At 43.8% G+C, this 24,856-nt stretch overlaps 2 protein-coding genes across 2 annotated transcripts; both read right to left on the minus strand.

The window, feature by feature from the left end:
- Positions 1-14,655: 14,655 nt before the first annotated feature.
- Positions 14,656-17,769, minus strand: crp1 (C-reactive protein 1). Its single transcript, XM_014158882.2, has 3 exons — positions 17,251-17,769; positions 17,035-17,092; positions 14,656-16,628 (listed from the first exon to the last, which is right to left on the minus strand). Exons 1-3 carry the CDS (start codon positions 17,251-17,253, stop codon positions 16,018-16,020), a joined length of 672 nt encoding a protein of 223 aa, XP_014014357.1. The 5' UTR covers positions 17,254-17,769; the 3' UTR covers positions 14,656-16,017.
- Positions 17,770-17,918: 149 nt separating this feature from the next.
- On the minus strand, positions 17,919-24,630 carry stub1 (STIP1 homology and U-Box containing protein 1). Its single transcript, XM_014158881.2, has 8 exons — positions 24,286-24,630; positions 22,933-23,169; positions 22,500-22,698; positions 21,926-22,091; positions 21,491-21,569; positions 21,244-21,300; positions 20,049-20,165; positions 17,919-19,755 (listed from the first exon to the last, which is right to left on the minus strand). The coding sequence occupies exons 2-8, from the start codon at positions 23,044-23,046 to the stop codon at positions 19,630-19,632; spliced, it is 858 nt and encodes a 285-aa protein (XP_014014356.1). The 5' UTR covers positions 23,047-23,169; positions 24,286-24,630; the 3' UTR covers positions 17,919-19,629.
- Between the last annotated feature and the right edge of the window lie 226 nt (positions 24,631-24,856).

Raw genomic sequence — 24,856 nt, forward strand, 5'->3', positions numbered from 1 at the left:
ATATAGCAAGTAAAACACTGGAATGGTAGATTTGTAGTGGAAGAAAGTGCAAAGCAGAAATAATGGGGTGCAAAGGAGCAAAATAAATAAATACATAAATGAATAAATACAGTAGGGGAAGAGGTAGTTGTATGGGCTAAATTATAGATGGGCTATGTACAGGTGCAGTGATCTGTGAGCTGCTCTGACAGCTGGTGCTTAAAGCTAGTAAGGGAGATAAGTGTTTCCAGTTTCAGAGATTTTTGTAGTTCGTTCCAGTCATTGGCAGCAGAGAACAGGAAGGAGAGACGGCCAAAGGGGGAATTGGCTTTGGGGGTGACCAGAGAGATATACCTGCTGGAGTGCGTGCTACAGGTGGGTGCTGCTATGGTGACCAGTGAGCGGAGATAAGGGGGGACTTTACCTAGCAGGGTCTTGTAGATGACCTGGAGCCAGTGGGTTTGGCGACGAGTATGAAGCGAGGGCCAGCCAACGAGAGCGTACAGGTCGCAGTGGTGGGTAGTATATGGGGCTTTGGTGACAAAACGGATGGCACTGTGATAGACTGCATCCAGTTTACTGAGTAGGGTATTGGAGGCTATTTTGTAAATGACATCGCCGAAGTCGAGGATCGGTAGGATGGTCAGTTTTACGAGGGTATGTTTGGCAGCATGAGTGAAGGATGCTTTGTTGCGAAATAGGAAGCCAAATCTAGATTTAACTTTGGATTGTAGATGTTTGATGTGAGTCTGGAAGGAGAGCTTACAGTCTAACCAGACACCTAGGTATTTGTAGTTGTCCACATATTCTAAGTCAGAATCGTCCAGAGTAGTGATGCTGGACGGGCGGGCAGGTGCAGGCAGCGATCGGTTGAAGAGCATGCATTTAGTTTTACTTGTATTTAAGAGCAGTTGGAGGCCACGGAAGGAGAGTTGTATGGCATTGAAGCTCGTCTGGAGGGTTGTTAACACAGTGTCCAAAGAAGGGCCAGAAGTATACAGATTGGTGTCGTCTGCGTAGAGGTGGATCAGAGACTCACCAGCAGCAAGAGTGACATCATTGATGTATACAGAGAAAAGAGTTGGCCCAAGAATTGAACCCTGTGGCACCCCCATAGAGACTACCAGAGGCCCGGACAACAGGCCATCCGATTTGACACATTGAACTCGATCAGAAGTAGTTGGTGAACCAGGCAATCATTTGAGAAACCAAGGCTATTGAGTCTGCCGATGAGGATATGGTGATTGACAGAGTCGAAAGCCTTGGCCAGGTCAATGAATACGGCAGCACAGTATTGTTACATAACATAACCTGCAGTATTTAGACAATACACAAACTTTTATGAGCTACGACCTAAGTTGTAATGAGGTAGCTAGCTAGCTGCTAACACAAGAATAATTTATGGTCGACTGCCAGGCCGGCAGGCTGGGGACTGGACGATGCTAGAGCTGTGGTACATAGCATCATCATCAGAGTGCTCCTAGTCTGTCATAAGAGTGGGAGGGTCTTGTGGACAATACATCAGCGTCATCCCATTCAACCACCGCGCTCCATTCAGAGTTACACGGAATCCAAACCGGCTGCGCACGTGCGCCATCGTGCTCTAGCGTGCATACATTTATTTTGTCCCCCTACACCAAACGAGATTACGACACGCAGGTTAAAATGTCAAAACACTCTGAACCAATGACATTAATTTAGGGACAGGTCGAAAAGCTTTAAACATGTATGGCAATTTAGCTAGTTAGCTTGCACTTGCTAGCTAATTTGTCCTATTTAGCTAGCTTGCTGTTGCTAGCTAATTTGTCCTGGGATATAAACATTGAGTTATTTTACCTGAAATGCACAAGGTCCTCTACTCCGCCAATTAATCCACATATAAAACAGCCAACCGAATCATTTCTAGTCATCTCTCCTCCTTCCAGGCTTTTTCATCTTTGCATGTTAAGTCTTAGTACTCGGAGGAAGTGCCGGAGTGCAAGGTGAAATGCTTTGAGCTCTAGTACTTTGATATGAGCTGTTGTCCATGGTGCTGACCATACACCATGGAACCCTGACTGGTTCAAGACTGCTCCCCATCCCTGCAGGGAAGCGTCTGTGGTCAAAGTCATCCTGTTTTGAACTGCACCTAGGATAACTACTCATTGCACCTCCCCGAGTCGTTGGAAAATTGTAAATAAAAAAGTCATCCGAAGGGGATTAATAGCAATCTCGTAATGTAAAACACAAACGTGAGAGTGAAGAAATGACTGTATGTCACGCCACACCGCCTTTTATTGTGACAGGACACGTGGGTACAGTGTGTGGCGTGACTGTAAACATCTTTTGATATTAAGCATCCCAATCCCATCGCGTGAAGGAGTTCCCATAGGTCGTTTGTTGACCCATTACGAAAACGAAAGTGAACCAGCAATAACGTTGTCTAACGTTGTTAGTTAAATTATACCAGAGAGGTCATTATATTCCAGTATCTCTTGTTATACTCACCACCACTGGTCGTTGCTCACCGTAGCCCCATTTAGTGGGCGGATTCGATTATGCTGAACCGCGGGGCACCGGTCTATGGCCTGTGACGTGAATGGGGAAAAACGGTCCATAAACATACATCTCTTTTCCACAAATATTTTCTAACTTGTTTTCATGGGGAAGGCAAATACGTTTTTATTAAAAGCAATCACTTTTGCATGTAAAAACACAGAACCATACTCATTTCGCCACGTGCTAATTATGTCGCTTTTGTTTTGAGCCGACTTCGCCGTGGGCTTTGAACGGGACACCTGGCTCATGCTCGGGAGGCAGCCCGGTTCCAAAACGAATGCAAGCAAAACTAGCCAAACAGGGCGCCCAGACCTGATCAATCGAATTCCCTCAATGAAGCGAAGTGGGATGAGGTGCGATTTGCATGTGGAGTTTGGCAAAAGGGGGCATGATTTGTTGACATAATTGTAATCAAAACCCAAGCTTCATTTACCTGTTGTGACGTACTGAGGTTCCAAACTCCGTTTTAGTGGAGACTGACTTTATGACAAAAATGATCCTATTTACACTTTGTAGTCATTTTTGACACTAGAATAAATGTTTATGACTCATAGCGATGCCACATAGAGCGTTTTCAAAGGGAATAATTGCTTTTATGGGCAGTCGCTCTTTAAGTATTAACAAAAATTCAGGAGAGAGGACCAGACTTTAATGCAACCACTTTAACTAGTTGCCTTGAATGCAGCTCCCTTGCAACTCAACAAGCTTCAGCTGCTACTAATTTCAAAATCAGCCTCCATGCCTGTTTTCAACACTTTAACTAGTTGCCTTGAACGCAGCTCCTCAACAAGCATCAGCTGCAACTCATCGCCAAGCAGCCTCCACACATGTGCTCACACGCCTTAATCGCCTCTGCAACCCTACTTAAACTTGACCAAACTAACAATTCTCCTCTTTGTTCTGCAGTGCATGTTAATGTGTGTTACAAGTCTTATCAAGTTGCGTCTCAACTACACTTTACAAAACTATAAATGCAACAATTTCAAAGGAAATCAGTCAATTGAAATACATTTGTTTGGCACTAATCTATGGCCTTCACATGACTGGGAATACAAATACGCATCTGTTGGTCACATACCAGTCAGTATCTGGTGTGACTGCCATTTGCCTCATGCAGTGTGACATCTCCTTCACATAGAGTTGATCAGGCTGTTGACTGTGGCTTGTGGCTTGTTGTCCCACTCCTCTTCAATGGCTGTGTGAAGTTGCTGGATTTTTGTGGGAACTGGAACACGCTGTTGTACACATTGATCCAGAGCATCCCAAACCTGCTCTATGGGTGACATGTCTGAGTATGCAGACCATGAAATAAATGGGACATTTGCAGCATCGAGCAATTGTGTACAGATCCTTGTGACACGAAGCTGTGCATTATCATGCTGAAACATGAGGTGATGGCGGCGGATCAATGGCATCAATCGTCATGGTATCTCTGTGCATTCAAATTTCCATCGATAAAATGCAATTGTGTTTGTTGTCTGTAGCTTATGGCTGCCCATACCATAACCCCACCACCATGGAGCACTCTGTTCACAACGTTGACATCAGCAAGCCGCTCACCTACACAACGCCATACTCTGCCGGTACAGTTGAAACTGGGATTCGTCCATGAAGAGTACACGTCTTCAGCGTGCCAGTGGCCATCGAAGTTGAGTTTGCCCACTGAAGTTGGTTACGATGCCAAACTGCAGTCTGGTCAAGACTCTGTTGAGGACGACACGCAGATGAGCTTCCCTGAGACGGTTTCTGACAGTTTGTGCATAAATTCTTCTCTCATACAAATCCACAGTTTCATCAGCTGTCCGGGTGGCTGGTCTCATACGATCCTGCATGTAAGGAAGCCGGATGTGGAGGCACTTCGATGGTGTGGTTACACATGGTCTGCGGTTGTGAGGCCGGTTGGATTTACTGACAAATTTTCTGAAATGACATTGGTAGAGAAATGAACATGAAATTCTCTGGCAACAGCTATGGTGGGACATTCCTGCAGTCAGCATGCCAATTGAACGCTCCCTCAAATCTTGAGACATCTGTGGCATTGTTATGTGACAATACTGAACATTTTTAGAGTGGCTTTTTATTATCCCCAGCACAAGGTGCACCTGTTTTATGATCATACTTTTTAATTAGCTTCTTGATATGCCACACCTGTCAGGTGGCTGGATTATCTTGGCAAAGGAGAAATGCTCACTAACAGGGATGTAAACTCATTTGTGCACAAAATTTGAGCGAAATAAGCTTTTTTTCTGAGCATTGGAACATTTCTGGGATCTTTTATTTCAGGTCATGAAACATCAAATCAAATGTTATTTGTCACATGCGCCAAATACAACAGGTGTAGACCTTACAGTGAAATGCTTACTTACAAGCCCTTAACCAACAAAGCAGTTTTAAGAAAAAAATAAGTGTTAAAGTTTTACTTAATAAACTGAAGTAATTAAAGAGCAACAATAAAATAACAGTAGTGAGGCTATATACAGGGGGTACCGGTACCGAGTCAATGTGTGGGGGCACCGGTTAGTCAAGGTAATTGAGGTAATATGTACATGTAGGTAGATGTAAAGTGACTATGCATAGATAAACAGAGTAGCAGCAACGTAAAAATGGGGGGGTTGGGGGTCAGTGCTAATAGTCCGGGTAGCCATTTGGTTAGCTGTTCAGGAGTCTTATGGCTTGGGGGTAGAAGCTGTTAAGAAGCCTTTTGGACCTAGATTTGGCGCTCCGGTACCGCTTGCCATGTGGTAGCAGAGAGAACAGTCTATGACTAAGGTGGCTGGAGTCTTAGGCAATTTTTAGGGCCTTCCTCAGACACAGCCTGGTATAGAGGTCCTGGATGGCAGGAAGCTTGGCCGTGTGATGTACTGCGACCAACAATTTACATGTTGCGTTTATATTTTTGTTCACTATAATCTCTCTTCGGTTCTTCCAAGGATCTCCTGGGGGGATTGCCATCACCACAGCAGCTTAATTATCACAGACTGATGATGATGTCAACCTGAACCAAGCCCAGCCCCTGGATCCTTCATCTGCAGCCCTTGACTTTATCCGGTCCGTTCTCATTCTCCTCCCCTTAATCCTCTCTCACATCCACATCCATCCATTAAATTTCCCCAATAAATATTCAAAATCCATTTCAATGTCTGGTCCTTCAACTCGTGAAACCTCATGATAGGGCCATCCATTTCAGCATTTTGAGAGCGTTTCATGAGCATTTCAGCATTTCATGAGCGCACCCACATTTGACTGGGATGTTTTTGTCTTAATGCCCTCAAGTCATCTAGCAATAAACTCGCCCTGTCAAAGGAAACAATACCCACTGTCTTAATCTGGGGTACCTGTCCAGACCAAAACAGCCAAGCTCCCCCCACCTACCAATTAACCCTTATAAAAGTCTAGCAGGTCACAGTCAGGCAGACAAGCAGCCTAGAGGGGCTGACACACACCACCACCACTATTCCACAAGCACATCAGCCCCTTCCCAGCTGCTCCACCCTGGTTCCATCACCAAACAAACAGTGGGACTAATAGACTAACCCCCTTCTCCCCCTCTCCGCATCAGGCCTAATGTCTGTGATGATGGCTAAGGCCTTGGCTCTGAGTGGCAGCCCCAGTCACCAGTCATCAGATCCCCCCCCCACTGGCTGCTCTTTTCACCCCACTGTTTGGAGAGGCTCAGTGACGGGTGTCTGTATGGGAGTCTGGCCCAGTCTGCTATGACCAGTGTGACAGGGTTAACCAGCTCGACCAGCCAGGCTGGCCCTCTGTCCCACTCAACCCCCCCCCTCCATGCCCGCATCGCCCCGAGACATGTGGAGGGTGATCTAGCCTGGCACCGCAGGGGCTACCCTGGCTGGTGCTTTGCTGGTGGTCTCTGCGGCCTATTAGTGTCCTGCTATCGGCCTGTCAGCCTGACAAAACAGGGCCCTGTCAAATTAAAGAGGGACGGGGATATGTATTCAAACGCACAAGGGAGAGAAAAAAAAGACGAGCCAGGAAGAGGGAAACCACCGGTGCTAATGTCGACTCTAAGCGAGAGTGACAGGCTGGGCCGATCGGTCGAGAGAGACCGAGATGGAGGAGAGAGAGAGAGTTCCAGTGGCTGATGATGTAGGGGTGGACTTGTCCTGAGGAGACTTGTTAGAGGTCCAGACAGACTAAGTCAGACAGCCACCATTTCCTGGGGATCTAAACCCAGGTAAAAAGCTCCAAGTTCGGGGAACAGCTTGGAGTCATATCCATCAACTCGGGTTGGACAGATTGGTTCTGTGTGTGCTTGTGTGCATGTTGTTGTGTGTTTCTCTGTGTGTGCACAGTACATGCTCATACCAAGTGACCTTTTAGACTTATGCAGGGAGCAGATAATACAAAATACATTTTTCTTACTTTTATTGTGTATACAGGCCTACTAGGGTAGCTCTCCCTATTGCTGGTAAATATACAGTACCATCATGAAAACATGTCAGCTCAACCATTTTACCTCCAAGGGCTTGAAAGCTGCCCTAGACATGCCATGCTCTTTGAGGTTACAAGCATATTCCATTTCTTTCACTTGGCCCTTACAGTCACACTTGAGGGCTTGGTTTTACGGGAGTTAAGGGACAAAGTGGAAGTCCCAGCACAGAGCTAATTGGAACATCTATGTTGTCATTGTGTCAGTACAGTGTTGCCACAGTGAGGGCAAATATGACTACTGCAGAGCTATGGAACATCGCCATTATGTTGAGTGTGGCTCTTGTTGCGTGACATAATTCAAGGAAACGCTACTGGTGTGTTAACTAGTGTTCTGACTGCTGTGTCTTCAGGGGCCGCTCAAGCTATAGGACGTGTTCAACTTGAACGCAAACCTAGCGGTGTGTGGGCTATAGCAGACATTACTGGAGGGTTGCTGGAGCACCGAGGTGCTCCTATGCGTTGAGTTTGTGTACGACTCTAACGATGCGTCTCAGTTTCGGAGAGAGAGGGCCTCCTCTGCGCTCCTTTCTGTCGCTGTGCGTTTGCTGAGACGGAGAGGCTGATGAACAGTGGCAGCTCCCCTCTCGCAGCCACGGGCCTGCCCACAGCCACTGCAGATGATAGTTTTAATTGCTTTCAATCTTTCAGGCTAGTCCCTACCCACTGGCATAGAGTGCTTGTGTGTTTTTGTGTGTGTTGATTGTGTATGTAGGTGTGTGTGCACTTATGTCTGTGCATTCTTTTTTTTTGTGGATCTGTGCCCACGTGGTGTGTGTGTGTGTGTGTTTGTAAATCTAATACCCTTATAGGAATGCGTGTGTTTTTATGTTTTTTCTCTGTGTGTGTGTGTGTGTGTGTGTGTGTGTGTGTGTGTGTGTGTGTGTGTGTGTGTGTGTGTGTGTGTGTGTGTGTGTGTGTGTGTGTGTGTGTGTGTGTGTGTGTGTGTGTGTGTAAATCCATTATCCTAATAGGAAGGCGTGGATATGAATGCATTTTATTGCCAATGAAATTAACAGAAAGTAAACATACAATCCAAATGTTTGTCAAATAATATCGTCAGGATATCTTGTGGATAATGTGCTGATTAAACTACATTAAAGTACATTAGAGTTGATTTTCCAATTACATGTTGACGACACTCAAACTCAATGAATGTAATATCATACAGTATAAACAATTACATGCAAACATTTTCACAAGGAAATACTGAGATCCTATTTTTCCATTTTCAAAGGCTATGTGTGGTTATAAATAATTCACTCTGGGGTTTTCATGCAAAGACCTCAACACACACACACACACACACACACACACACACACACACACACACACACACACACACACACACACACACACACACACACACACACACACACACACACACACACACACACACACACACACGTCTGTAAAAGCATTTCAGGCCCGGCGAACTACAAAACCAACTCGTCAATAATTCAATAAGAATGTCGACCTGACATAACAGGGCATAGAAAACAGTATGCAATTAAAAGGTACAGTCATTTACTTAACGTGCCTTGGAGAGATGCTTTCCTCACGTTGATTCAGCCACAGAGTCAATCATTATGTGTGTTAATCCATTGATAGACCATCTCCTAACTTTATAACCTGTAAGGCAACCCAGGTGTTAGGGTTGCGGTCCAATTTCGGCTTAGATTCAATCCGGACTGCAGAAGATCTGCGCTATAGCGCGATTTAAATTTAAAGGCAACGTTCCTGCGTTCGCGGAGACTACGTTCACGGTAAACACAGCATATGTCGGCCCAATCGGAAATTACTTTTACATTTGAATCACGCTATAACGCGGATCTTCCGAGGTCCGGATTGAATCTAGCCCTAAATGTCAACTGAGGTGATGATCAGAAAACAGTGATTTTGGTATAACTGTTTAAGTCTAGGCATCTACAATTCTGCTAAAGCCATTTTTTCTTGGAGTGTAACTGTTTGGGGAAGTAAAAACAGATTTAATAGCGAGAGTCATATTCAAGTCCTCCTATGAATGACACTGGAATTTAGGGATGTGTTGGAGAGGACAAGACTTTTAAGACTGTCTAGGGATGATTATGAGAGTTAATTAAGACTAAGTTTTAGGACTACTAGGCTTCACTCCATGTAAGAAGTGGTGATGTACTATAGACATAGTATAGAGACTATAAGAAGACAGTGCCTCTGAGCTGTCGTAGCATCTCTAACCTATCCCGTGCCCCTGAAACCATTGCCAACCCTTTTCCCCTAAACTACTCCCCATTACATGCATTTACCCCCCCCCCCCCCCCATGTCCACACCACACACACACAGTGAGTGTGCACTCTCCTCTCCTCCTAAGGATGGAGCAGAGTGGAGTTGGAGCCCCTCTCTCTGGCCGTGGGGCATATTAAGCCCCTAACATTCCCACAGAGGCTAATCTCCATCCATTTAGAGGGCTGTAATATTTAATGAGGGGCCCTGGCCTTGCTCCCAGTGCCACGCGCCCTGGCACGCCTCATATGTTCACATGAGAGGGAGGCCAGCCCAGGGGCGACAGAGAGGAATTCACTGCTAAAAGCCCCACACAATGCAGTCGACCACAGAGCCGCATTGCTGCTTTTCTCTCAGTCCATCTAACTGCAGTGGAGATGGAGGTGGGAGGAAAATACTGAACACACCTTGGTTTAGAGTAGATAACTACCCTTCCAGTAGTGGACAATACCGTGTCTAAACGATTTAGTACCATAAAAGATACTTGATTAACTATAAATCTCAATAAATATATATGGTCAGTTAACTTTGTTTTTAAAACGAAAAGTAAAACTTGCATTATATGTTTACTTTACTTTTAAAGTAAAATATATAAATGAATAAATGTGACTACATTCAGGAAGTTGGGCATGTGGCTCTAGTTCCTACTTTACAGTAGGGCCGTTTGGAAAAAGAAAACGGAAATGCCTTCTTGAACATGTGAACTTTCATGAGCCTTAATAAGGAACTTGTATGTGATTTGTAAATATGAATACAAATGTTAAATGATGAGCCTTGTTTAGCCTATGAGAAAGCACTGAGCTATATAGGGAGAAAGACAGGATCCTTCCTGGCTTGCCATGATTGGCTGAGATAATGGGTGGCTAAGGCTTAAGAGGGTATAAACGATGTAAGTGTGAAAATCTCAGCAAAATCTTTCAAGGGCTTTTTCTCCTACTTGTCTCCTAAGTGGTTTTGCAAGTTTATCAATTTTCAAAGCAGCATAACCTTCCCATGTTTCCTTCAACTACAGTGTATGGTATACCATTTCTGAGCTATAAAATGTAGACTTAACCTCACATAGAGGTGCGTTCACAAATGCCAACCTTCAATTCTTGTTTGTTTTGAAACAGCTGCACAGACATCATTTTGGGAGTATATTTCGGCCTTTAGGCCTACGGTACTCTAAAAATGATTGTGATTATTGCGATAACTTCTTAAAAACCATATCAACTGCTTAGACACGACCTCTCCAAAAATCCTCAGAATCCAGAATCAGTATCTAAAGCAATGTTTCCCAATCCTGGTCCCGGGGACCCAAAGGGGTGCACATTGGGAAACACTGTATAATGTAAAGGCTGGGGGGGAGTACCATTCCTAGCAGAAGGTCTTCCACCGGACAGCACTTACCCACTCTCTCTCACCCTCACACATTCAACTGAAGGTCAGGATTCACACAAGAAGTGTGAAAAGGCTGGATGGAAAACGGTACAACGCCTCTGGTTTTAACAAGTGCGTATGTGTGTTCATGTGTGTGTGCATATGTCCGTAGTGCATGCAAGTGTGTGGAGGGAGTTAGGAGACACTATATGACACTACTACCCTGACACCGTCGGGGTAGTCAGAAATTCCAGAAAGGCAGTGATTTTTTGGTGTGTTTTTTAAACGTAACATTTGCGTTACTAAGTCGTGGAGTGGCGAACGTGTCAGGAGGGAGGCCATAGAAGTGCATGCTCTCTGATTCAAACTGACTCTAATGGGGAGGCCTGGTGAATTTTTCATACAGCCCAGAGGGGGAGGAAGAGCAAGCATACTGGGGACATTATAACCTCCATCTCTGGAGGAGAGAGAGAGGGAGAGGTAGAGAGAGACCGAACTCTTAACACTATTCTCATTCCCATATTTCCATTCGTAATGCTTTTAGTATAATCTATGATAATTACCAGACATAGTTAATATATGTTGAACTCAAGCTAAAGCCTCTACTCTTAGAAATATTACCCCAGACAAAATATAATGCACCCGGATGATTGAGAAAGCTTCTTGTAAATGTGAAGTACTGTATAATTTCAAGTAATTGTGATTTTGGCATGGTGAAGACAAGAATCACAATAGAGAGACACGCTAGATAGCTAGTTGACGTGTACTTGTAGAGATTTCTGCACCGATCAGTGTGAAATACATGTACACTATATATACAAAAGTATGTGGACACCCCTTCAAATTAGTGGATTCGGCTATTTTAGCCACACCCGTTGTTGACAGGTGTATAAAATCGAGCACAACGCCATGCAATCTCCATAGACAAACATTGACAGTAGAATGGCCTTACTGAAGAGCTCAGTGGCTTTCAACATGGCACTGTCATAGGATGCCACCTTTCCAACAAGTCAGTTCATCAAATTTCTGTCCTGCTATGAAGTGGAACCGTCTAGGAGAAACAACGGCTCAGCCACGAAGTGGTAGGCCTTCACACGCTCACAGAGCGGCACTGCCGAGTACTAAAGTGTGTTGCACGTAAAAATTGTCTGTCCTCGGTTGCAACTCTCACTCCCGAGTTCCAAACTGCTTCTGGAAGCAATGTCAGCGCAAGAACTGTTCGTTGGGAGCTTCATGAAATGGGTTTCAATGGCCGAGCAGCCGCACACAAGCCTAAAATCAACACGAGCAATGCCAAGTAAGTGCTGGAGTGGTGTAAAGCTCGGTAGAGGAGGAATAATGGTATGGGCCTGTTTTCATGGTTTGGGCTAGGCCCCTTAGTTCCAGTGAAGGGAAATCTTAAAGCTACAGCATACAATGACATTCTAGACAATTCTGTGCTTCCAACTTCGTGGCAACAGTTTGGGGAAGGCCCTTTCCTGTTTCAGCATGACAATGCCCCCATGCACAAAGTGAGGTCCATAAAGAAATAGTTTGTCGAGATTGGTGTGGAAGAACTTGACTGGCCTGCACAGAGCCCTGACCTCAACCCCATCGGACACCTTTGGGATGAATTTGGACGCTGACTGCAAGCCAGGCCTAATCGCCCAACATCAGCGCTCTGAACTCACTAATGGAAGCAAGTCCTCGCAGCAATGTTCCAACATCTAGTGGAAAGCCTTCCCAGAAGAGTGAAGGCTGTTATAGCAGCAAAAGCGGGACCAACTTCATATTAATGCCCATGATTTTGGAATGAGATGTTCGACGAGCAGGTGTCCACATACTTTTGGTCATGTAAATTAAATAAAGGTTAAATACATTTTAAAAATGAATGTAGTGTACGTATCAACTAAAGATAGTTCATGAATAACTTTAGAGTGTTTCATATGGAGTTTTACAGAAGATATGGTTGTAACCTAAAACTGAACAAAATGGCACTTGTTTGGTTAATCTTTTTAAGTTTCCATGTTTTTCATTTTTGTTTCTGTTATTATTAAACAATATTCAAGTGCTCTTTCTTACTAGGATATCAAATCCTTGTCTCAACAATTCACTAATACAAGGTAATAACCGGATTCATAAAGGATCACATTTAGGATTACATTGTGTCTTATGAATCTGACAAAAGCAGGATAAACATCCACGTTTTAATGGAATGAACATTTCTGCAAGAAAGCTCTTTAAAAAAATATCCATCTGTTCAATGGACACGTGCCAGAGCTCACCCAGATAGCTCCGAGCACTGTCTTGCGTATGCAAATATGTTTTGCCTGGAAATCTATTTGGAGTTGCTCGAAGGAATCCAGAACGGGCCTCCTTCTGTCTTCCCCACCGGCTCACGCGGGCCTCCCTCGCGCCGTCTTTGTCCTCTCGCGTGGAAGACATTTCACCAGCTCACACACGCAGGGACGAGCAGCGTGCACCGCACCGCCTCGGATGGCCTAACCATGGGCGATTATGCAGATCTCACAGGCCGCCGCTGCTGGCTCCCTCCGTCTCGGCGAGCAGGACAAGGCGTCCCGCAACTGTTTGCTCAGTTGTACAATACACGCAAAAGACCCCATTCGAAGGACAGCGAGTACGTGTCACTAGATGACCATAAAGAGGTGAAAATGGCTCTACAATAAATGTTTAGGTGTTGTAAGTAAACCTAACTTTAAGGTAAAATGTTCAGAAATGGTTTAAAAATTGTTCAAAACATTAATATGGTATTAAAACTGAGACCAGGTTGTATATAATCCTTTAAAATAATGTTTGAAAAAAATATGCTGATAGTTGATCTTGTATAAAGGGTTCCCAATGGTGTTTTTGTCACTAAAACCTATTCTTATTATGGAAAATATGAAATATACTGCCGAACAAGAACACACAAATTGGACTTTTGAGATGTTCCAAATAGGCTCAATGACTGCTGCCATAAACCTTCACTTCAGTACAAAATAGGCCAATATAATGAATTGTTCAGAAATATTCCAAAATATTCCTACTCACTAATCTCTAGTCTCCTGCAATATGGGATGTATTCAGAGTTCATTCATAGTTCATCCGATCTCAAAAAGTTCAAAAACTTGACTTAACTTGAAAGTTAATCAACCATGAGTAAAAGTAAAGAGGATATGGTGATATGGTGTGTATGGGTTGGGGGGGTGTAGTGTGATGGGGGTGGTGTGTGCGTGCGTCTAGGCTGGAAGGCAGCGAGCGCTCCTCTTGGGCATGGATGCGAGAGGAGAGAAAGGAGGAGAGGAGAAACAGAGATGTGTGGTTGAAACCAGAGGGCTGAGGAGCCTGCCTGGGCAGATGGTCCACAAAGGTGTTACTACACAGTGAGTGGGCAGCGCGATTGATGCATTGCAACATTCAAGAAGGTGGAACATTTGGCTGCTGACCCGCAGTCAGAACTCATTCGCCCTCCCCTCCTTATTTAGCTGCTGCTGCTGAGAGCCGACGGGGGATTGGGTCCGAATAAACACACACAAACTCGGAACGCCGCACTTTCCCACCCTCTGGGGGGCCTAGGCTGTATGTTCACTGGAAACTCCTCCTTCCTCTCCAAGGAGGTCAAGATGGAGGGGGGAAGAGAGAACGGGTTCATAGTGCCACAGAAGAACAACAGGCAAACTACTAACTAGAGCACATAGCTGCTACTAAGTCAGCACAGGGACTTGAGACATGCTTCCCCACTGGGCACACACTGGTTGAATCAACATTGTTTCCACGTCTTTTCAATGAAATTACGTTGGAATATACGTTGAATTGACGTTGGTGCCCAGTGGGTTCTTTCAAAGGTCAATGTTATCAGGACTACACCCTACACTTCATTATTGGCGCAGTGAACAAATGTCTTTACTGTTCATGTGGTGTTGCTTTTTAGTGTGAACATCACTCACAACATATAGGTTATTACACATGAACCAATGGCCAATTCATTTTAGAACAATTAAACAATGGCACACTATACCACCACTACTTTACCTTGTGAAGGTCTCACCAGCAATTGTAGGTAGAATACAAAGTGGATGCTCAAAATGTTCAAAGACTAATTTTCTCTTTAATAAACACACACTTTTAGTTATGCACATGCCAAGATCTGATTTCAGACCCAAAAAGCATTCTTACATCAGTTTAAACATTGAACATTTATGAGAGGGAGTGTGATAACCAAAGGCAACATTATGGCAATAGCTTTTAAACATCACAATTGCGGTTTGTCTCAAAGCACAGTTCAATTATTAAGTATAGAAATAATTAATCATCCTTCTCTTTCAGCTTTCATTCACCTTTCATTCACTCATCCTGTTTTCCATAAACAATTGTCAAAATAGTGGTAACATTGTTAATATTTAAGAATAAAATCAATATGAAATAATTTGAAGGAAGTGAATGATTTTAACATTGCAGGTCTAATGTAAACAGTTTCAATTTAGCCATTAGCGGGAACAAAAGCAATTGAAATCTTGAGCACAAGAATGCCACATTATTTGGGCTCCCGAGTGGTGCAGCGGTCTAAGGCACTGCATCTCAGTGCTAGAGGCGTCACTACAGACACCCTAGTTCGAATACAGGCTGTATCACAACCGGCCGCAATTGGGAGTCCCAAAGGGCGGCGCCCAACGTTGTCTGTGTTTATCCGGGGTAGGTTGTCATTGTAAATAAGAATCTGTTCTTAACTGACTTGCCTAGTTAAATAAAATTTTAAAAAAAACATGCACGATCATGAAATGTATTATTTGGCACTCACTGATTAAAGAAACTAGCATATACTGCCACCTTGTGGTTAAATATGGTACATTCCATTGAAAATAGTGCTCACCAGCCACATGACAAATGTATAAAAATCCCTAGAAGCCTGGCATGAGACCACAAAAAAATAAAATCATGCTGAGAGCAATAAATAAATTGGCTCTGTAACTAAACAGGTTCATTTGCATACTGTACGCAATTTGTACTGAAGATTCATGATAATTAGCAGGCTGCAAGAGGAGACTAATAAAGTCCTACTGTTAAATAGTAGTATATCAAACTTTCACATCTTGCTTCATGAATTAACATAAAAATTGCTGGAATGCTAATAAAATACGGTTAATCTCACCATCCATGCATTAGGTGAGTGGACATACCGTATCTATCCTAAATAATTAGTTATAAAAAGAAAGGACCTTTTGGAATCAACTGGTTTTGACATTTCTGCATAGACTTTTTAAACATCACAAAATGTCCATCTTTTGTTATGAACAACTGGTATTTTGTGAGTGAACATAGTTAATTGACTACATAAGGCATGCAAGTGACTAGATCTAGAAGACCAAATAAAGAAAAAAAAAGGTCAGTAGCAGTCCAGCACAGACACACAAACGGGTCACATCCGCGTTCGCTCGCAACTCCACTCCGAGTCAGTCATCATCCACCACCATCACATTCCCGTTCAGCTGGTACTCGATGGTAGCCCAGTCAAAGATGTTTCCTTTGGAGATCTTATGTTCGTAATGCAGGGCTTGGATCTGGCTTCTGGGCAGCACATAGTCCCACATGTTGAGGTCAGTCACTTCCCCCACAAAGCTCTGCACTGCCTCCAGGTCTCCCAGGTGTTTGTCCGGGTCTTGCCCGAGGAGGACGGTCCCCTTGGGCCGGATGGTGTGGCCCGGCTTGTACACCTGGTAGGTGCTGCGGCGGCCGTCCACCCAAAAGGCAGCCAGCCCGGTAAGGGACTCCCAGGTGAGGCAGAGACTTGTTCTGAATGTGGTGATGGGCGGCAGGTGGAAGAAGGCGCCGTCGCCACTCAGGTAGAAGGCAATGCGGCCGTCTTTCTCGCGCCACACGTTAAGCTCGTCGTAGTCGGGCGTGCGGTAGGCGAACAGGATGATCTGCCGCTCGCCCTCCAGCTCGGTGGCCACGCGCATGCACAGCGTGAACGCCCGCAGGCCCATCTCCTTTTGGGGGATGAGCGCCACGAAGCTGAAGTCCGTCTCATACGGGAAGACCAGCACCTTTCCACCCAGGCCAACTGTAAACACCACCACAAAGAACATCAACTGTCTATTAGAGCAGTCACTGGAGAAGATGGCAACAGTATTGTGGCACATTAATGATATAGTCTGAATGGGACTTGAACCCGGGTTCCTGTGACTGTCAGCCCAGCACAGCAATCGTTAAACCAAGAGGTCCACACCACTTGACCGTCACAACAGTATAAAAACAGCATGGCATGAGAGCAATCTGAATATGACTTCTCAGAGAAGTGCAAAATATATTTAAAAAAAAAACATGAGTTAATAGGGAATGTTTTACTTGAGGTATGCACACATGAGCTAAAGGATTTACTATTTGGGATCTTAATATTAGTTAAGCAAAGAAATAATCAATTCGTACATTTTTTCCCTGTATTCCATAGCCTACCAACCAAAACATACCTTTATTGGCTGAGGTGATGCCCACGATACCCAGTAGGAGTATGAGCCTGGCAGTTATCTACCACAACAAACACATATCAGAATGGCAAAACATGCCACTACTACAGTCATTGTGAAAATAATAAATAGTAGTAAATACATCATATACTATAGTAACGTGCATATCCTGTTAACAAAATGCCTCAGCACACAAAACACTAACAGTGTTGCTCTTACCATGTTGATTTAAGGTTGTTATTCCACTGAAAGGTGATGATGCTAGCTCACTCCGTCACGCCTGTCTATTCTTAATGCCATGGGGTCTGTACGCCTCTTCCCTCCTAGTACCAGACCATTACATCACTTCAATGGACGGATGTGTTGACAATGGGCCCGGTGTGTGCAGGGGGGGGATTGGGTCTGGTTGACACTGGCCTTTTTGTGTTGACTGACACGCCCGAGCGGACGGGCACACACACTTTCAGAACATGTGATTGTGGGTGTGTATCATCTATTAAGTAATTGAATGACTGTTTTGATTAAGGGTGAGTTCTAGGTCCAGCAACCTCATTGTCTCTTGTGCTTGTACAATTTTGTTTCGACCGGTACTAATGTCTGATTGACATGTTGATTTACTTACAACTCTTCTTTTTGCTGTCTGTTTTTCGATTTCCCAACCTCCCTAGCATGACACACACCTCAGATGCTGCAAGCAGCACCCCTTGGAGCAGGTTAAGGACCCCTTGGAGCAGGTTAAGGACCCCTTGGAGCAGGTTAAGGACCCCTTGGAGCAGGTTAAGGGTTAAGTGCCTTGCTAAAAGTGCTAATGTGATCAAAAGTCATGTGCACAAAAATTTGATGAACATTTCACAAGGAGACAAAAAGGAACAAACCAAGGTCACGTGTATAATTAACATATCTACATTTAATACAGTTGTTTATTCTCAAGCTCTTCAGAAATCCTCAAAAAGCCAACCCCTCACCCCAACACAAAAACTGCAGTTCACTAAAATCACATACATTCTGTTGAGAAAGGGGACTTATGTAAACTAATTGAGGAAAAACTGAGAAATATCTAAGACGACTCTGTCAACAGCCGATAATTCCAAGCTCCTAGTCAAGGTACTGCAACACTGATTGTTGCGATTGTCCCCCTTCCAGCATTTCTAACCGTAGTTTTAGATCAAAATAGGGAAAGACACTGAAATGAGAAGGTATAGGAGACTCTCAAAGTATTGGGAACATGACTGCTTTCACCATTAGTCAGTTGTCATACTTACATTTTTAAAAGTTGTTGTGAATACCTACTGCTACTGTATGGTTATAGTAAAAAGTAGGCATGTATGACGGGGCTTTTCCCTGTAATAGAGTGGGGGGAAAATTCTTTGCAAAGCAGACCTGAATGCTTATAACAACCTGAGCAGACCTCATGCTTAACAATGTAGAGAGTCCATTGTCATGTCAAATGCATACTGTACCAGCGGTTGTACCACTAGCCATCAGCCAAACATTGTCCAAGCGCACGCACCTATTGTTTTGTCTCTAATAACAGCAATTACAGCACAGTCCTTCAAAACAGGTTTCAACAACTTCAAACCCAAAGAGAAAGTAAAGACGATGTTCTCATATGATAAAAATGCAGATATCTGAACCATTACAGAGGAAATAGAAACAACCTTGTAGTCTCTCTATGCAGCACTTTAAACTGATGAATTGTCTATCATTCAAATCTCCTTTTTGGATGATGACAAGAATGCCATTTGGTACTACTGTAATAATACATACAACTCGTAAAATAAAATAGGTTTAATCTATTCACTCTCACTATATGCATACATTCAACATAGTATAACTGCCCGCTATGAGGGACTGATATAATGCAATAGAGGACCGTTGACCATCGGTTGGAACATTATAGTTTGTATGATCTTGTTATAACTCTACATCACAGGCAACGACTTGAAGCAGACCGACTTGGTTGGTCAGTTTTTCTATAATACATTTCTCACATTTGCTATAACCTTGCATTAAAAAAAAATCCACACTAGATTGTTTGAAAAGTAAAATAACAATTTGGCATCAAATTGACCAAGACCACCAACACTGAATTGTGGGAAATAAGTCATTACAGTACAACTAACCCATTATGTTTTCAAAAAATTGAAGTAAACAAAAATACTGGAGTAAGAGTTAGATAAAAGGCTAATATTTTCATCGTTTGGGTAGATAGTTCCAATGGTTATATTTGAGAAGAGATTGGAAGGTTTACATTAGAGGGTTTTGAGACCAGCATGCAGTGCGATGTGTTCAGAGAGGATTGTGGCACAGAGAGATAGAGGGGAAGAGAGAGACCTGAGAAACATGGCCCCCGATTCTGAGGGATAGAGGAAGGAAAGTGATAAAAGATTTAGAGAGAAGGGGAGGAGAGAGAGGAGACCGATTTAGAAAGAGAGGAATCACCTAGAGTTATGGCTGTCATTTTGCAGTCCATAGTGTGACCCCCCCTATGTGTAAAGTGCAGGTCCAAGAGGGAGTTTGTGAATTCTGTCACTTTCCTTTTTTCTTGACACTTCTGGTGTGGATCTACGAGCCATAAGGGGTTCGGGTTATGGGGGTTCAATAGTCCTCCACCCAACCGTTCTCCTGGATAAAGGCGTCGATGACCTCCTTCATGGCCAGGTTGGGGATCAGCTGGTCGTGAGTCAGAGGACTCCGGGTGACCGGGTCAAAATGGCCCACTCGCTACAGAGGACAGAGGAAAAATGGAACGATTGAGGTATTGATGTAGCTGTGAGATGGTGGCTTTCATTATTATGCATTTTACTCATGGTTTACAGTTTGCTTTGGATAGCATTACCCCTGTGGGTGAGTGGTTGATCGAGTAGGAACGGCAAGTGTATTTATAGAAATCTAAATTGGTGGTAATATAGCGGTAAGTGATCGGTAGTGTGGATAAAACAGTATGTCTATAAATGGGCAACAGTTTATCTATACTTCTGCTGAGTAGAAGTCTATAAAAGGATGGTATACTGTACCTGTAGATGCTCCTCAATGTCCTTGCGGTCGTAGGTGATCCCACTGGGGGTGATGCAGGGCTCCCTCATCAACTCAAAGCTGATCTTTCCACACAGGTAGTCAGGGATCTCCCGCTTCTGTGGGGTTCACAAGAATAGACATGCATGTAAAATGATACATACAATTGTAGTCGGAAGTTTACATACACCTTAGCCAACTACATTTAAAACTACGTTTTTCACAATTCCTGACATTTAATCCTAGTAAAAATTCCCTGTCTTAGGTCCGTTAGGATCACCACTTTATTTTAAGAATGTGAAATGTCAGAATAATAGTAGAGAGAATGATTTATTTCAGCTTTTATTTGTTTCATCACATTCCCAGTGGGTCAGAAGTTTACATGCAGTCAATTAGTATTTGGTAGCATTGCCAATAAATTGTTTAACTTGGGTCAAACATTTCAGGTAGCCTTCCACAACTGAGTTTAAATGTAGTTGGCTAAGGTGTATGTAAAGCTTCCGACAACAGCACACCTGAGAGTTCATCAAGGCACACTGGTTGAAAACCACTTCCCTAGACACCATCTAGATCTGGGTCATATTCATTAAGTAACAAATAGAAGAAAACTGACTGTAAAAGGGACAGACTACCTGAACTTGTCCAATAAGACATCCTCGTTTGCCACAGTAAAACATTTTGCTACGGTGTGCCCTAATGAACACAACCCAGTATAGGGGTTTGAAACACCACTGTTGACAGAGGCAAGACAGTGTCTACTTAACTGACAATGACAATTACATGTACCAAGTCAACAACTATATATAGGTCCCGATAATCCTTCATAACAAGCCTCGACAAGCAACTTGAGGTGGTGGTTGCTGTAGAAACAGCTTGGATTGGAAATAGGAGGTGGAGTGCTAGTCTATTTTGGTAACCATAACACATCTAAGTGTCAAAGCAAGGGGGTGGGTCAGACCCAGCTGATCAGAGAAACAGAGTGTGGACAAATTGTATGCGTTTCTCTAAATGAAATTGTGTGACATTTTATGAATAAGATCGAATATGTATTGTTATTTCAGTAATGCATAGAGCTGTGTTGTGCTACGGCTAACAATAATGAATAATCAGTAAGATTTAGTGAAGTTAGTCTGGATTGAAGGTTGTTCACAATCGTAGTAAACGGTGTGTTCAACTAATTTAAAATGTATCACTCACTTTTCTCTTCTCGTCCACTTGTGAAAAGAGCTCCTCCATGTCCATAAGGAACTTGTCCTATTCAGGAGAAGAGCAGAGAGTTGGGTGAGGGCTAGCACAGAGCACTAATACAAACGCCCCTCAATATTAATGAGATATGGAGAAATAGGCAACATGACGGAAATTCAGTTACACGACACCCGTGCTCAATACTTTAAAAGCAACTGGTCCCTGCATATTGACATAGGAGGATGTAGACATAACTTACATGTTTTGATTTGAGCTTGACGACGTCGCTGCCACTCGGATTGTCCGCCTCTTTGTTTTCCCGGCAATCCGCCACTTCCCTGAGAAAAATATAAAGACGTAGCATTTCCTTAAATCACTCACTAAAGATCCCAAGATGAATTGGGACAGAAAACACACCCGCAAATTCTAATGCATTAACCAGACTTATTCCCCAAGATTTGCACCAACATCTCAACAATTTTATTATCACACATGATTACGCATGTGTAGAACACTGGGCAGGATATGTAGCAACTCATTTAATGTCATTCAAGGGGGTTCTGGCAATGAACCTACAGTATACGCAATGAACTTGAATGCTTCCCCATAGGAAATGGAATATCAGTGCAGGCATTTTGCTCATACACTAGTATGAGTCTCTGTCTAAGAGCGTTGCTCCAGGTCCCTCCCTCACCTCTCCTTCTCAGCCAGGATGAGTTTGGTGAGATAGGCAAGCAGCTCGTTCTCCTGGTTGATGCGCTTCTCCTCGATGCTGTTCCAGCGCTTCTTTTTGGCGAGCCGCAGGGCACTTGGGATGTCGTCTCCAAAGTTCAGCCTTTGCTCCTTGGCCAGGTTGTAAGCTGCCCACAGAACGGGCCGAGATATCATTAATGTTGTCCATTGAAAGTAAGAGCTTAAAACTATTATGAGGCCTCTTTTCCCCATCTACAGATCTTAGCATTATACAAGAGAACATTTTAGTTGCACTACAACAATCAAAACAATTTCAGTTTAGTACCATTACACAGTACTCGGCACCTCTGAGGTTTAGTTAGATTGCAGCACAAAGCATTCTAACTACCACTCAAAACAAAAATGCACATCAATGTTGTGTTGCAATACTGAGGGGGCCATTTAAATACCATCCATATATTTATTTATTAACTTTAAAAGACAAACTGAGCCTATATTGGTACTGCTACTCTGACTTTGTGAAGGCCCAGGCTTAATCCGTGTCCGGGAAACTGGCCCTGAGGGTTGATCCTGACCTCTCTGCAGGTTGCCGATGGCCTCGTCGTAGTTCTCCAGCTCCAGGTGACACTGGCCCAGGAAGAAGTGGGCCTTGACCGACTGGGGGTCCATCTCCAGTGCGTGCTTGCAGTCCGCAAGGGCTTTGTCGTGCTGCTGCAGCTTCAAGTGGCACAGAGCCCGGTTGGTGTAGTACACCGCCACCAACGGGTTACGGTTCTGTTGGCAGGATACACACAAAACACAAACATATTGCACAGGCTACTGTTGTAAGGGTGCATCCGTCCAGCGTATAGGCTACTTTCTATACATACATGAATCTATTCACAATAGGTGAATAAGTCAGTGTCAATATCTCATGTCATACCCTTTCAAAGCAAGCGGACAAGTCTAGCCATGTCAGCTACTACTACATCATCTGGCAGAAAGGGAGGGAGGTAGCTCGCTACTCACGATGGCTTTGCTGTAGCAGGTGGCAGCCTCCTGGTACTTGCGGCAGAGGAACAGCCGGTTGCCCTGTTCCTTCAGCTCCTGTGCCGTGGAACTCTTCTCCGGGCTGCCTGCCATCTTCTCCGGTGGCTCCGCGGCGCCTGCTCCGCGCTGCTTCCCTATCCTGTTCCCCGTCTCTCCGGCTGGCTAGCTGTCAGGTGAAAGAATGGCCAGGCCGTCTGTTCTTTGTCTTCTCACCAACTACAAACGAAAGATGGGCAGCGTCATGCAACAGTCAATGCCTTGCTGCTGCAATGCACCTGCACTGCATTGAGCGCTTTTGATGAGGTGCAGTCGCTGTGGCAACTCATAAATTGAGCAGCAAATCCATGTCAAGTCCCGAAAGTTAGCTAGGTCAAGACTATAACGTTAGCTATGCTTGCTAACGTTGGTCCATGTCGCAACGGAAAAAATAAGGTAGTTAGCTAACCTAATATTGGACTAAAGGAGCAGAACATTACTCCTTACGCCAAGGAAGCCACAACAGTCAAATACTCAACTGCGGTACGGTTCTAGAAACATAAATCGCTCTACTTTCATATCACATCAAAATCATTTAACAAACTAAAAATACACACTGCCTGTACATCGTTTTAACCGGATATAACACAGTTCCAGCACAAAGTATCTTTCAGTGACAAACGTTTGTGTCTACCGTTTACACACAGGTGTTACGAGACGCACGTAGTTACAGTAATTAGCAGTTTGTCTGCCCACTGTCTGGTCTGTTTCCCGTAAACAAGAGCTGTAACATGGAAATGTGCCCGTGAGGGAGCAATAACACTATAAAAAGGTGTGTATCAACTTAACCTTTTGATTTATTTTATAAAATGATTTCTCGCCGATGTCAAAGATAATGTATTTATGCTTCCAAAATCGTACTGTTAATGTTCAGACCGAGCGTCGCTGCTCTTAACAAAACTTCACCCTACAGAAGACGCCTTCGTCCAATTATTTATGTGAAATGTACTGTAATGGAACTGTGAGTCATGGTCAAGGGCTAGCAACGGTGGTTAGCTAAGAAGGTAATTTAGCTAGCAAACTAACCTTAAAGCTAGCTAGAGTGGACTTTCCCCACCATGAGTTTGCGGTTGACTGAACTCGAAATTATGGCAAATGTATAGTACTTAGCTACATTGCAACGTCCAAATCCCTGAAAACCTCACACCACCCCCCCGCGAATAAACTACTAACGTTAGCTAACTTACTTTAGCTAACTAACGTTAGATGGTTAGCGAGCTAACGGCTAGCCTACCTCAAATATGCGGTTATTTATCTACTACTAGCTCTACACAACATAAACATCTGTAACCTCACCTTCTCAAAGTAATTTCACATACAGGCGGTTGATGTGCCAGTATCTTTCGATTTCAATTCTTAATTTATTTGCTTTTCCCATTGAGCTGTCACGACAGAGCTGACAAGAGCTAGCAAGTTTGTTTTTATGCTGACGTCATGATGTAGACGACGGAAACCCGCGAGGTACGCTTAAGTGAAAATACATGTCGAATAGATGGCACTCTTTGACATGTCATGAAATTATATATGCTCATGCAATTCAGAGCAATAATGGGTGTAAATGATACACGTTTTTAATATGTGTTATTTGATTCCGTATCATCAAAGTCAGGGTTGGTCTGATTGCCTTTCCGCAGCAACTGAGGCTCACATCACGTGTCTAGCTTAGCAGGGTTGGGTCTGACCAAGTTTCTGAAAGCAGCCCAGGAAGCGAAATTTCGTTTCATAGTATACCCGAAGGCAAAGTCATTGGGCGCGTTCGAGCGGATCACTTTTGTCATGACGTTGATCAACGTTGGTCACCGCCTTTCAACATGTGTTTGCATTATGGGTATAAACATTTTCCGACTTGCGACTACATGCATAGAGG

The sequence above is a fragment of the Salmo salar genome, chromosome ssa19 (genome assembly GCF_905237065.1).
Source record: "Salmo salar chromosome ssa19, Ssal_v3.1, whole genome shotgun sequence".
In the NCBI taxonomy this organism is placed as follows: domain Eukaryota; kingdom Metazoa; phylum Chordata; class Actinopteri; order Salmoniformes; family Salmonidae; genus Salmo; species Salmo salar.